General features: G+C 51.6%; 3 protein-coding genes across 3 annotated transcripts; 2 read left to right on the forward strand and 1 right to left on the reverse strand.

The window, feature by feature from the left end:
- Positions 1-2279: 2279 nt before the first annotated feature.
- Positions 2280-4437, forward strand: V2A60_008291 (major facilitator superfamily domain-containing protein; the record flags this gene model as incomplete). Its single annotated transcript, XM_083259564.1, has 6 exons — positions 2280-2494; positions 2560-2725; positions 2792-2887; positions 2939-3639; positions 3702-4031; positions 4095-4437. 6 exons carry the CDS (start codon positions 2280-2282, stop codon positions 4435-4437), a joined length of 1851 nt encoding a protein of 616 aa, XP_083115690.1.
- Positions 4438-7563: 3126 nt separating this feature from the next.
- Positions 7564-9232, forward strand: V2A60_008292 (nucleic acid/nucleotide deaminase domain-containing protein; the record flags this gene model as incomplete). Its single annotated transcript, XM_083259565.1, has 3 exons — positions 7564-8044; positions 8106-8195; positions 8262-9232. 3 exons carry the CDS (start codon positions 7564-7566, stop codon positions 9230-9232), a joined length of 1542 nt encoding a protein of 513 aa, XP_083115691.1.
- A 1753-nt stretch (positions 9233-10985) lies between these two features.
- Positions 10986-12291, reverse strand: V2A60_008293 (uncharacterized protein; the record flags this gene model as incomplete). The annotated part of the gene is made up of 2 exons (XM_083259566.1): positions 10986-11972; positions 12277-12291. 2 exons carry the CDS (start codon positions 12289-12291, stop codon positions 10986-10988), a joined length of 1002 nt encoding a protein of 333 aa, XP_083115692.1.
- Positions 12292-13214: the final 923 nt, after the last annotated feature.

The raw sequence follows: 13214 nt of genomic DNA on the forward strand, positions 1-13214 counted from the left end.
CCCGGGAACCGTTTCCTCATGTATCCCTTATTTGCACGTTATAACTTCTTCATCTCGTCATCTCCACATATATGAGACTTCAGAATCGCCGCCACCGGTCGCCGTACTCACGACGGTACGCCGCAACTTTCCGGTGAACCCCACCAGCCTCGGTAAAGCGGCCTGAACGGCCACGAGGGCGCGTGTCGATCAGCTTGACCAAAGCGCACAAGTCTTGTTATCGAGCGTATGGGAGGCTGTCACTCAGTATTCACATTTCCAACAGTTACACATATCTGTACGGTTCCCTGGATTGTCCTCGTAATCTTTCTAGAGCTGAAGATGGATTCGTGCTCGCCTTTGCGCAGGTTACAACTAACTACGGAGTAGCGGATGTTCAGTTCTGACGCCCAAGCACACTTCCCGGCGCCCCATGCGGTGAATGGCGATTTCTCGTCTCATCACCCCACGAGTTGGCCAGGGCTAAATCTGCTCGAGTGCCTGTTGCAGCTCGACCTCGGTGCGTGAGGAACCTGCACTTGAAACACCAAGTCACGACATGGAACAGCAGCCTGCTTTGTCGCCATACAAGATGAATTGAACTTGAAGCGTGGACAAGTAAGCAAGTAGAGTAGCTATAGCCGGGATGTAAAGTTTATAGATCACGTGCAATATCGCTGAGCCCGCTTTCGTCTGGTTAAAGTACTGAGTACAGCATGGGAAAGTCTCTAGCAGTGAGGGCGGGTCTCAGCGGAGCAGACTTGTGCGCTCGCGGCCGGCAATTCATATTACCCACATGCTCTTGATTCAAATATCGATGTAATTGTGCTCTAACAGACGCAGACTTGTCATGTTCCATGGCCACTCTGTGAGTCCGAGACGGTTTGATCACGAAGCTGTCATAAAGGTGAGCTAAAACTGAGCTATTCGGGAAGACTTGTTCACTTGACATGGCAGTTGTCCGGCATTATCATTGTAGTGATGTCGAGAAACGTGCTACAAGGCAAAATTCTTTTTTCTTTTTGAAAAGAAAAAAAAATTGATGATGAAGAAAAGGAAATGAATAATGGAAACTGGAACATGACTACTGTCAAACTTCTGGTTTACCCATCGGTTCGACTTGCAGAACAAGGTAAAGCGCAACAGTTCCGACTCTAGACGAGACTTGTGGCCACCCTCCAGCCCGATGGGCCGCCGGGCGTGGCGAAAACAATAGTTGCGCCAGAAGAAACCCACAATGTGCAGCAAATGGTTCCTACTGCGCGGAGCGCCTTGCCTTGTTCCAGTATCTGCATCATCACCGTCGCGATCACCGCTTTCTTGCTTGTCTCGTCGGCACCTTGACTGCTCCAACAACAAAGACCGGTCCACCCATTCCTCCACGGCCAGAGGCAGCGATGCCGAACGCAAATAGCGACGACACGGAGAATGCACTTGTAGGTGATGCAATCGAGGTCATCCTGTGCTTCCACGCCAATCCCCAGCAGTCGCAGTTCTTCCCTCTTCCTGACGGTGACCCCCCCCTGCCGGGGTTTCTAGACGTTGCAGACACGCATCTTAACTTGTAAGCTATGCTTATATTCACGAGTCAACCCGTTGGTACTCAAGGGAGAAGTCGGGCCTGGCGGGGTCGCCAAGAGACTCCGGAGCTTGCCCGGGTATTGCTCCATTTCCACGTGAGGATGCGACGGTGTGGCGACGGCCACGGCGCCTCAGTGGTGCCTCCCCATCGTTGATGATGTTAAAGCCAGCCCTGTATTTATGCATAACTAAAGTACTGCGTTGCTCTAAAGTTGCCATGGTTTTCACGCTTCGTGGCCTCTACAGTCTTCATTCAAACTCGAATTGGCCTCATTTCACACGCTGAATCATGTCTGTTTTGAAGCTTATTTTCAAGAGTCCCCGATTGATAAGATGTGATTGATAAAAGCGTTCGTTATGGTCGTATTGCGCCACTTTTGCGCGCCACGAAATAACTGCGGCGCCGAATCATGAATACAGATGAAAGAAACGGTGCCCCCACAATCTCCAGACGGCTGAAATGAGCTGAAAAAGATTTTTTCTCTTTTCCTCGGTAGCAATAAGTAAAACCGATATTACCGAAAATGGCTTGTATATGAGCGTTCCTGTATCCTCTCAACTTTTGTTTTCAATGTTGTCGAATTTCAAGTGACCTTGTTCGCGGACCGTTGTTTTCTGGCTGGCATCTGCCCTGTCCGCTTGATTCTGCCTTTCCTAGCTTGTGTCTCTGAATAAGCACAATCAAGCAGAGTCTGCTCTGGAAGCAGAGCCAAAAAAGGATGAAGTCGGAGCCTGATGTCGAAGTGCAGCGCGTTGCGCCGGAGGCACCCTCGGAAAAAGCACGCGATGGCTACGCCGGCCCAGATCACGGACTGAAGACTGATGGCGGGGTTCGAAATGGCCAAAATGACGAACGTTTCCAGGCAGGTGTGCAAAAGGCCATGGCACTGAAGAAGACATGGTCACGAACCACCTTGGCGGTTGCGTTTTCCAGGTACGCGGCCCTCCGTCCAGTCGTCAGCTTCTACTGTACTCTAACCTCGAGGCTGTCATCCCCAGTCTGTTTATCACTACCCTCATCATCACATTTTCGGACTATTCCGGCATGGTGGTTGAGCCCTATGTCACCAGCTCCTTCAAGAAGCACTCTGCGATGAGTGCCGCGCATGTTGTGATCAACATCACCCGCATCATAGCGTTCCCAGTCATTGCAAAGCTGAGCGATGTATGTGCCGATCCGTCTGGCAAAAACTATAGAGGAATTTGCTCACGAATTTGACTGTCGAATCAGGTGTTTGGAAGAGCCGAAATGTTTACATTCGCCATCATGTCGCAAACACTCAGCTACATTCTCTTTGCCACCAGTCATAATATCGGGAGCTATTTTGTGAGTCAAATCTTCGAAACCACAATATTCGCATACTGACGTGATGAAAAGACGGCTGGGCTGTTTGATGCTATAGGTTCGACTGGATTCGGTTTGACGCAACAGGTGTTCATTGCCGACTCTACCAACCTGATCAATCGTGCATTTTGGTCCACCTTGCCCGAGACCATCACGACCATACCCGCTCTGTACCTCGGATCGATCATGGGGCAAAGTTTTCTCACGCATACAGGGTGGAGATGGGCATATGGCACATGGGCAATTGTGGTGCCGATTGTGTCTATCCCTCTGATCGGTACCGTGATTGTCCTTCAGCGCCGTGCAAAGGCGCAAGGGCTACTCACGCCCGGAGCGGAGATGGAGGGTGAAGCGAGGGTCTCCAAATTGAAGCGAGTGTATCGCCTTCTATGGACCGAGATTGATTTCCCGGGTCTATTACTTTTGGTGGCGGGGATGTCTTTGATACTGATCCCCCTCTCGCTCACCGGCTCTTTGAACCCTGGCAGGTGGAAGGAAGGGTCCTTCATTGCCATGCTGGTTGTCGGTGCCGTGCTTTTCGCATCCTTTGTTGTTTGGGATGTCAAATTTGCGAAAAAGCCCTACGTCCCCGCTCGGATGGTGAACCGGACCGTGATTGCTGCCTGCCTGATTCAGGTCTTCGACTTTATGGAGTATAGCTTGTTCACCATCTTCTTCTCGAGTTATCTGCAGGTTGCTGGCCATTACTCACCCGCACATGCGACACGCATAGAGTACGTTTAGGATCTTTCATTTGATTGCGGTCTACCTGATATGATGCTAATCACATCTCCAGCAACTCGCTTCGAGTGGCCTTCCAAGTGAGCGGTCTCTTCGTCGCCATCGGCATGAAGTATACCAAGAAATCCCGAATGTGGGCTCTCATGGGCCCGCCCTTGGTGATTATTGGCCAGGGTGTCATGATCTATCTAGTCAACCCGGGCGAGAACAAGAGAAGCAGCGAGGCTGCGTTTGTTGCCTGCAAAGTCATATCAGGAATCGGACGTGCACTCTTTCAGACGGCCGCCCAGGTTTCTGTACAGGCAGCCGTATCGCCACAGGAGGTTGCTGTTGTGACTGGTCTTTTTCAGGCCGGCAACAGTGTCGGTGCCGCAATCGGAACAAGGTGCGTTTTTGAAAAAAACTCGTCGGGAGTACTGTTGAGCGTTTCTGACTAAAAGAACTACAGCGTATCCGGAGCGATATGGCGCAACACTCTTCCCGATAAGCTTGTTGCATATCTGCCGGAAGGTGACAAGGCCAAGGCAATGAGCATTTTCCAATCTATTGTCACGGCGAAAAAGTACGAAATCGGCAGCCCCATTCGTTTGGCCATTGATCGTAGCTTCCGTGAATCTCAGATGCTTCTTGCAATTGTTGCAACAGCCATTTGTGTACCGAACCTGATCATAATGTGGTTCATGAAGAGTATACCGTTGGAAAAAGAGACAAAAGAAGAAGAAACAGGTGACGAGACAGCAAGTGAAGCAGACGGGACAAGGCCGAATGCCGCGAAGCTATCCAGCAATTAGAATTGGCCTATTTCAAAAGCCTTGACTATGTATCGCTGTATTCCTTGGTTCCATAGCCCTCTTGTCATCAACTCCCAAAGGTAGTAACTACGTGGCAGCATGATTCGTGGGAGAGGAGATGGCAGGCATGTAATTCGCGGCCCAATATCCCTTGGCATACAGGCTGCTCTGTGCTCACCTCCCAACGAGGCTCGAGGGAGGGACCTTTTTCAGCTCGTACCCCTGTATTCAACTCTAACTCTGTTGATTGATTCTTTGACTTTCTGCGATTCAATTATATAGGTACCTCGACGCACTTGATACAATAGAAATCGTCGCATGTAGTCACTCAATGACGGATCGCCGTCATTTCAGCCAGCCACTGTCGGCGTTTGATTATGTGTTTTATACCTCCAAGACACGGTGCTTGCAATAACGCTGAGGATACGTTGAACAGCATACTGCGGATTCAAATCAAGGCTGCCAAATGTTCATGGACTGTTCAATAAAGTTCGGCGACATAAATCAACGTGCATATGCAGGCCTTTACCCATGAGCCAGCCACAGTGTCTACCTATTGTTGGAACCGAAACATTGGTCGCAAGTGTGGGAGGGTGACAGAAAGGCATTGTCCCACAGCTACTGCAGCCAGCGGCTGCTCAAGATGCCGGCTTGCGAACAGATGCTGACGTGTACTTGTACCTTTAAATCCAAAACAACCCTTCAAGTGGCGTCAACATCCACGGTCCACCCACCGACAGTCGGACGCCTCCGGAAACTGACAGCTCCGTAATATTCACCAGAAGGGTTTACTGATGCTAACCTCTGGGACCAGTTATACATGTACATATCGGGCCGAGACTATGGCAGGACTTTCCTCCTGTTGGGGGACTTTCCTACTGCGGCAAAGAGCTTGTAACGTCGAGGGAAAATGCTGCAGCCGGCTTGGCCGTAACACTGAAATACGGGAACGACGCCGATACGGTAACACGAACCATGTACAGCTTTCAATGTACGTACTACTGTAGCAGACCCAATATAAGTAGGAAAATATCAGGCCAACTGCAGTACGAGGCTATAATAGCGATCTGTGCATGGCAAGCTGGGATGTGCGTCCGAGACGTGCAGACCGAGGGTCCGGTCGGTCCGCGGCGAGAATTTCTTCCAAATTCTCCTCGATAAGACTCTATTAATTATGAGCGAATATTTTCAATGATATGGCTCAAGAGGAATATAAATAGTAGCAAATGCCGCTTGATGAGCGTCACTGGCTCCCATCTCACAAGCACCAGATTCTGAATACATTAACGATAATCATCTCGCGTATCCCTCTCGTGGCGCCCTCTTTTCTTTCTTGACAAGAAACAGGTTTTCAAAAAAAAACCCTCCAAAATGCAAACCCAGTTCGCATCCGGCCTTGTCATGCCGCTTGCCCTGTTCCAGGCCACGGGAGCCTCACCTGCCCCCGAAGGCGATGCGGAAGCCGCGGCGCTGCCTTTTATTTGCCCAAAGTGCCCCGCGAGCGCGCCGCTTTGCGCGCTGAACCTGAACACGAGGCTGCCAAAGTGCTGCCCTCTTGGAAGGCCGCTCGCCAATAACTCGGGTTGCTTTACGGCCGACTGCGTCATTTGCAACAACACCGAGATTTGGGTTCCCGGCAGCCGTTGTCCTTGCAACTAAAGATGGGACTATTGCTACGTGCACAGCACCATATCTCCAGGTGCCTGCCCGCAGGTGAAACAAAAAAAAAATCGCCGGTCTACCCACACCAGCTACCTCGACAGCCACCTACTATTAATTTTTATATTAATTTATATATCATTTCTATGCCTACGTAGCTTAAAAATTATATCTCTCTTTAGAGAAAACGGACTACTTATCAACGTTATACTATGATCTATTTTTCTATTTTGTTACTATTAGATTGATATTATTATGAGTGGTGGTTTCTTGAAGGTGGGTTACTGGTGGTAGGTAGACCGGCGATGTTTTTTTTTCCACCTGCGGGCACCTGGAGATATGGTGCTGTGCACGTAGCAATACTCAAAGATGGCCCGAACTTGAGTTGACGGACATCAAAGGTGGAAGCCAAAGGTTCTTGTTGGAGTAATGAGAGCTCCAAGGAAATAGCATATGCATGGTTGGAAGAGCAAGGGCTTCGGTACCGGTTTTTTTCTGTGTACACAGTTTTCCCTGTATCCTCAGCGCGAATGCGAAGCCCTTTTTTTCCTATCAATGGTTGAGATTATAACCCGCACCCGTAGAGTCATTTCAAGTCCGCCATGTACTGGTAAGGTCAGGGTCCGTGAGATACCTGTGGAATATTGCCTATTCTGTTCATCTATGCAATCAATTGACCAGTTACGAGAGTGGACCTTACCGTGCTGCTGACGGCGGTGAGCAGCCCTTGCAATTGGTAGTGCCTGGCGGCTAGCAGGGTAATTCAACGGTTAGGGTCCGGGTTAGGGTACAAACCCGCGAAAGAGCCGTAGCAGTGCGGGTGCTGGAGTAGAAGCAACAACTAGAAAAACTAGCGAATACCAAGATCGACCAAGGTAGGGGAAATCCATCGACCCCATCGCGCGCCGTAAGCGAGGCGTAAGGCTGACCAGCTGTGTCGATCTAATATCTGCCACGCCTACTCACATATGATGGGGCCCATATCATTGGCGGCCTGGCGGCGCCGCCGCCAGAAACTACGCCTAGCAATGCCATAAAGGTTAAACGACCGCCTCTCAATGTGGTAGTCGTTGGTTCGCTTTGTTGTTCGCAACACTTTGCCGTCTCGACCCAACGCCACGCTGCCCGAATTTGATCCAGCTAGAGTATCCAAGTAGGCGAACAGGTGTAGTACTTGCTGTTAGCTATAGTACTGCCAAGGACTCGACAGTGACCGTTTGAAGCACTTTGTTCCATGTACTGCACTAACTCCTCTAGCTGGCAGCCCTCACTCCGTTGCCTGTAATGCATTGCGAACCATTGCCTATATGCCCAACAGTACCTCACGGCAGCCTAATGGCCAATTCGACTATAAAATGAAGCAGTTTTCCCCTGAATGGCGATGGAAGCCAAGCCTCAGCTTATGCGGTACGGTTATAGCCCGTTCAAAATATAATATTACGGCATTCATCATTCACTCCTGCAACAATGACTTCAACAGTAGAGCAAGAGAGACAGCTCGCATGTCTCTCATTGCTCTATGAGGCAGTCAACGAGACGTGCCGAGCCGGCGCTGATGCCGTCTACTCTTCTGGCGCCACGGGCCAGGAGGAAAGCTTGTCGGACACGGAGACCTTTCTGTGCAAGCTCGCTCAGGTCTGCGACTCCCAAAAGGGCGGCGACACCATCACGGCGCTGGCATGTCTCAGAGGCCGCCACGGGCTGGAGTACACCATCTGCTCCAACTCGAGGCCGGACTCGGAGCTGAACGAGTGCGTTAAATTCCTGACAAAACTGCTCAACTACATCTCCATGAACCCAAATGCGCTGCAGCCCAAAGCCCTGCGCAAACAGGTGCTCTGGCGCATTCTCAAGTTCAACATTGGCCGAGTCAGCTTCTATCTCAAGGCTCTGTTCCCGATCGTGGCCCAGTGCATTGATGATTGCCACCGGCTCGAGGATGGCCATCGTAAGTAGAGATGCGAAAGGAAACGAAAAAAAAAAAAGCTCGTTACTAAAGTTTGCAAAAGAGTCTGCAGCTCTTAAACATCTCTTAGCTATTCATGACCGGTGCAACTTTGAGATTGACATGGCGAGCACCGAGAACAGCGAGCCTCTTTGTAAAGTAGCCTGACAGATCCCTCGCGTTGATGCCGAGCCCCCCCCCCAAACTGACCAGCTGGTAGTCTTGAGCAGTTGCGAGAGCCTCATAAACATTTACCAAGATGCCATGCCAAAAGGGCTGGCGGTTGTCCTGGACAGCCGCGGCAGGATGGCGGGCCACGGCCACGGCAACTGGAGCCAGCTCCGGCATCTCCTCGGGCGTCTTCACTCGTACCGGCAGGCCGCGGACACCATCATCGGGGCGTCGCTGGTCCGGCCGGAGCTGTTCCGCGGCTTCGCGGTGCAGTACGTGCCGTCGGCGGCCCCCGCGCGCAGCCTGGTCCCGCGGGGCGCGCCCCTCGGCCAGCTGCTGCGGCTCGCGTTCCCGCCGGACGAGCCGCCGCCCCTCCTCGGCGACGTCGACGAGCTCGAGCTAGAGCGCGCCGGCCTGCTGCAGGACACGGTGTCGGCCCTGCAGCGCCGGGGGAGGAGGGGCCGCGGCAGCAGGACGGCGGTGCACTGCGAGGCGCAGCTGCACGGCTACCTCCACAATCAGGGCCTGACGTCGCCGTCCCAGTTCCTCGACGGCAGCTGCTTCATCGCCACGAGCAAGCCGCCGTGCAAGCTGTGCCACGTCTACTTTGACGCGCTGAGCGGCACCGGCTTCCGCGTCCGCGCGCCGCACCTCAACATGTACCACCGGTGGCGCCTCCCGGACCTCGACGACGCCGACGGCCGCGCCGAGGTCCTGGAGGACATGATTGAGCAGATGCAGGACGACACGACGTCCCTGCTCCGCAGCAGGCGGGCGCAGTGGCGGCGCAACGACTCCCGCACGGATACCCGCGCCGGCTTCCAGTCGGCCCTGGGGGCCATGATGATGAACCCTCACGGCGGCGGGGAGGGGGGCGTCAGCCTGCGGTCCGGGTCCGCCATGAGCATGCGGTCGCAGACCATGATGGACATGCCGCCGCCGCCGCCAGTACCGCCGTATCATCCGTCGTCGGCAGCGTCGGCAGCTCATAGCTGGACCCGCCTTGATGGAGTCATTTAGCACAATGTCAAGGATACTGGGCTGTTGTCTGCACTAGTGATGCTACAGCACTCCAAATCTTACTTTGATTGGTATATATGAATAATGGTAGGAACGATTCTCTTTGAGTCAATGATACAAATTCATCAAAGCTAGCAATAGTGCATTGTAGTCGGCGATTGAGCCCCCATAGTCCGACGCAGATCTCTTTCCTCGAATAGCTTTTGCAGAAGATGAGCCTTGTTTGCACCCATAGTCTCTTCTATTAGAGCTTTTTTGTTCATTTCTTTTCTCTGTCCTTTTTTTTTTTCATGCTTGACTTGTCGTCTTTGTCTTTTTATCTCCTGCTGCCGGACCTTATGGCAACAGGTCTCGGCCAGTCACCGTGAGCAACAAGTACAGGGCGATGAAAGAGGTGCTGCCACCCGACAAGGAACACGCATGGCTAGGATGATACAAGTTTACAACAGAGTGAGCTCGTATCCCCACAGTCAGGATACATGACGCATCTACAATTCTACTTGACAACGGCGTTGGAAGCCAGTAATTGAGAATCGAATTTAGCCCTCACAAATTTTGCCCAGGGCCGTTGCGGCGGTCGGCTCCGAGCCCCACGGGTTTAAGGCGACAAGTCATGTCGCTCGTGCGCCAATCACAGCGTCTGAGTGACCTCATCCATCAGCCCTTTGCTTTTGTACAAAAAGGCTCGACCACCTGATCGATGATCGTCTACCATTCAGCGATAAAAAAAAGAAAAAAAAAGAGGAAAAATACCTTTCCACTGTAAAGTATCCATTACAAGACGCTGCAGGTTACGTCGCGGAAAAAGATGCAGTGGTCTTTATGAACCAGGTCATGGCGTCGTTCTTTATTGTGTGTCTTCACTCACTGACTCTCTCTCTCTCTCTCTTTCTCTCTGTCCTTTGTTTTTGTTCTTTTTCTCAGTTGTCTGTTCCTTGGGACCATCTTTGCCGTTTCCCTCCTATTCTCATCGTCGTCAACTCGTCCTGCACAAGAAAAGAAGTAGACACAAAGAGAAAAGAGAGAGAAAAGAGAGGAGATATGCTAGCATTGGTGCTTGTACATCATAGAGCCATTGTAAACGATTTTCTGAAAGTAGTGACCATTTGCTGGCAATGCATTACGTTGTTCGAGCAGTTGCCGCTTGCAATGCACGTCTCACCGATATATCCTTGTCTACAATCCAGTTCTTGTGAATACATGGTTTCTGCAATAAATTTCTTCCCACTATATGCCTTGTGCAATATACATCTCTTGGCCAACATGACCCTTTTTACAAAAGTATTCATTCCCCTCTGCAATGTATTCCTTTTACAGGAAACCTCATCTGCCATGGATGCAATGTAAAATGCCATGTAGCATACCGGTAATGTCGGCACGCAACTGCGAATCCAAGTGTTCTCTAGCCTCGTATCTTGGGTATTCCCTCATTCCACTCATACTCCCCGATTCGTTTCCCAGTGAGGTATTCCCTCATGCTGCTTCATGCCCCTCCCCCCCATTCGTTTCCCAGTGACCAAAACCCATCCCATTGTGCAAAATGCGAGGCGAGAACCAATCCAGCGCCCCATTTTTGCTCCTTTTTTGTTTTGTTTTCCCAAGCCAGCCCATACCAAGACTCATAATACATGTTGAAACCACAAACTCCTTTTTTTGTTAATTCTTCCCATTCATTCAACCTCTTTGCATGGCCCCTTTTTTATTTTGCCTTTGCTTTTGCTTTTTCAATATTATTATTCTTGTTTGGTTGAAATCACGCTGTATTCTTTTCCATTATTTGAAACAGCAGCGTATTCTTGACAAAGCATTCGCATTCGGCGTCTTCGCACCCCATGCTGGCCTTGACGGCGTGCTTGTTGACGGGAGCGCCGCCTTGCATCTCTGCAATGATTTGCGCGGCCGTGTTGCAGGACATGACGAGCGGCGAGGCGGATTGAGGCTGCTGCTGCTGCTGTTGGGCGCGGGGCGGGGTATCATGGTGGCCGTGGTGGCCGTGGTGGCCGTGATGGCCATGGTGGCTGTAATGGGTGTAATGTTGAGTGTTGTACTGGCTATGCGACGCCGAGACGGGGGTTCCGGGCATGGTGCTCGGTCCCGTGCTGGGGGGGCTCTGAGCCGCGACGGTCGACTCGCTGGGGGTCGTGGCCGAGGTCGAGCCGGTGCTCGCGCAGCAGTGGTCGCTGATGCTGGCGTCTGCGAGGACGGCGAGGCGGTCGATGCCCGTGTCGCTGTGATATTGGTCGTGATGTCGGTATGTGGGCGTGGTCGTGGTCGTGTGCGTTGCGGGAGTGGGTATCGTGGTGGTCGTTGTGGTTGTCGTGGGGTTTGCCGTCTTTGTGGTGGCGGTTGTTGTGAGGTGGTGGGCGTATGCGGGAGTGGGAGCGGGAGTGTGAGCGGGAGCGGGAAAGCCGTGTAGACCGGAGCCGGCGGCGGCGGAGGTGGTGTGCAGAATCTCGTCGTCGCGTGCAATGCCCGTCTCAAACATGGCGAGAAACTTGTCGACCTCTTGGTCGGTGACGCCGCGGCGGGCGAGCAGCAGGCGGAGGCGCGAGTTCTCGATGGCGACGGTGCGGGCGGCCTGCTGCATCTGGAGGGTGGCCTCGACGCCCTGCTTCTCGTACTCGTCGAGGCGGCGCTGCATGGCCTCGACAAACTCCTTGCGGCGGGCGCGGGAGCGGCGCTGGTTCTCGCGGATGCGCTCGGCGGCGGGGTTGGTCGAGGGGGCGTGTGTAGTGGTAGTCTGGGAGTTGCCGTGGGAGGCATGAGATTAGTTTTTTTTTTCTTGTTTGTGTGTCTTGGTTTTTTGTTTTTGATTTTTTTTCTAGTGTGTTTTTTTTAAACAAGAGAGAAACGTTGTCGAGGTTCAGTTTTAACGATGGATGGAGGCGACGGAAAAAAGATTAAAATTGAGACAATACAGGATTTCAAGCACAGTCAGGAAAAAAAAACAGACAGACACGAGAAAGCAATGCAAACAGAAGAGGGGAAGAACGAAGCTCCAAACAGGTGGGGGAAGAAGGTGGTGATGATGATGATGATCGTACCTTGACACCAGCCATTGTGAATGCGGGACGAAAGGAAAAAAGAAAAGCTACATCAACACGAGGAGAGGAGAGGATATAGAATCAATTGCAAAGGTTCCTTTGGCCATTCGCGTGTCGCAAGTATCGTCGCCGTCGGCCAGGGTACAGAGTGGGAAGACAGTGTGGGAGAGAGAGAGGAGAGAGAGTCGTGTCACCAACAAGAGAAGAAAAAATCGAGGTGCAAAAAAGTTTCATCCACTTTGCCAACAAAAAAATGGTCTTTTTTTTGGCCCTTCACTGGACTTTGCCCGCCGCCCATGCTCTGGTGTAGCGCTGTCCAATAATAAACTGGTTACTGTGTGCGCCTGGTGTGTCAGCCAGTGGGGCGGCGCACCTCCTCCGCCTTTTTTTTTTTTCCCTCTGGTTCAGGGGACGAAGATGCATGTCACTGGGTTGTCACAGCTGCATCAACAAGGGAGGGGTCAATTGAGAGATTTCAAGGCCAGATTTTGGGGTTTTAGTCACTTTAACAACGGTCTTCTTCTTCTTTTTTTTTTTCTTAAAGAGGAAGAGGAAGAGGAGGAGGAGGAGGATGATCGGAAGAGGGCACACTGCTGGCTGCCATGGAAGAAAATCAAAAATTGATAATAAACAATAAATGCCCTCAAAAATAAGGGTCCGTCTGCTTCGTACGGAGTACTCGGTGCTGTATGGAGTACTTACTGAGTGTCCACCAACTAACCCAAACCCCATTAAGTACCTATTCCCCCCTCTCAAGTACCTTAGTGCCGCCCATGCGCCCCAACCAGAACGCTACCATTACCATGATGCAAGTAATAAATCAACATCCATAATGAAACAAATTGAAACCCAAAATGTATATATATACCAGTAGAGATGTCTCAATTTGCATTACGCCAACTCCAGTCATGCTCCTATGCTCATTATAGTAGACTGCT

Source organism: Cordyceps javanica, chromosome 5, assembly GCF_051103115.1.
Source record: "Cordyceps javanica chromosome 5, complete sequence".
In the NCBI taxonomy this organism is placed as follows: domain Eukaryota; kingdom Fungi; phylum Ascomycota; class Sordariomycetes; order Hypocreales; family Cordycipitaceae; genus Cordyceps; species Cordyceps javanica.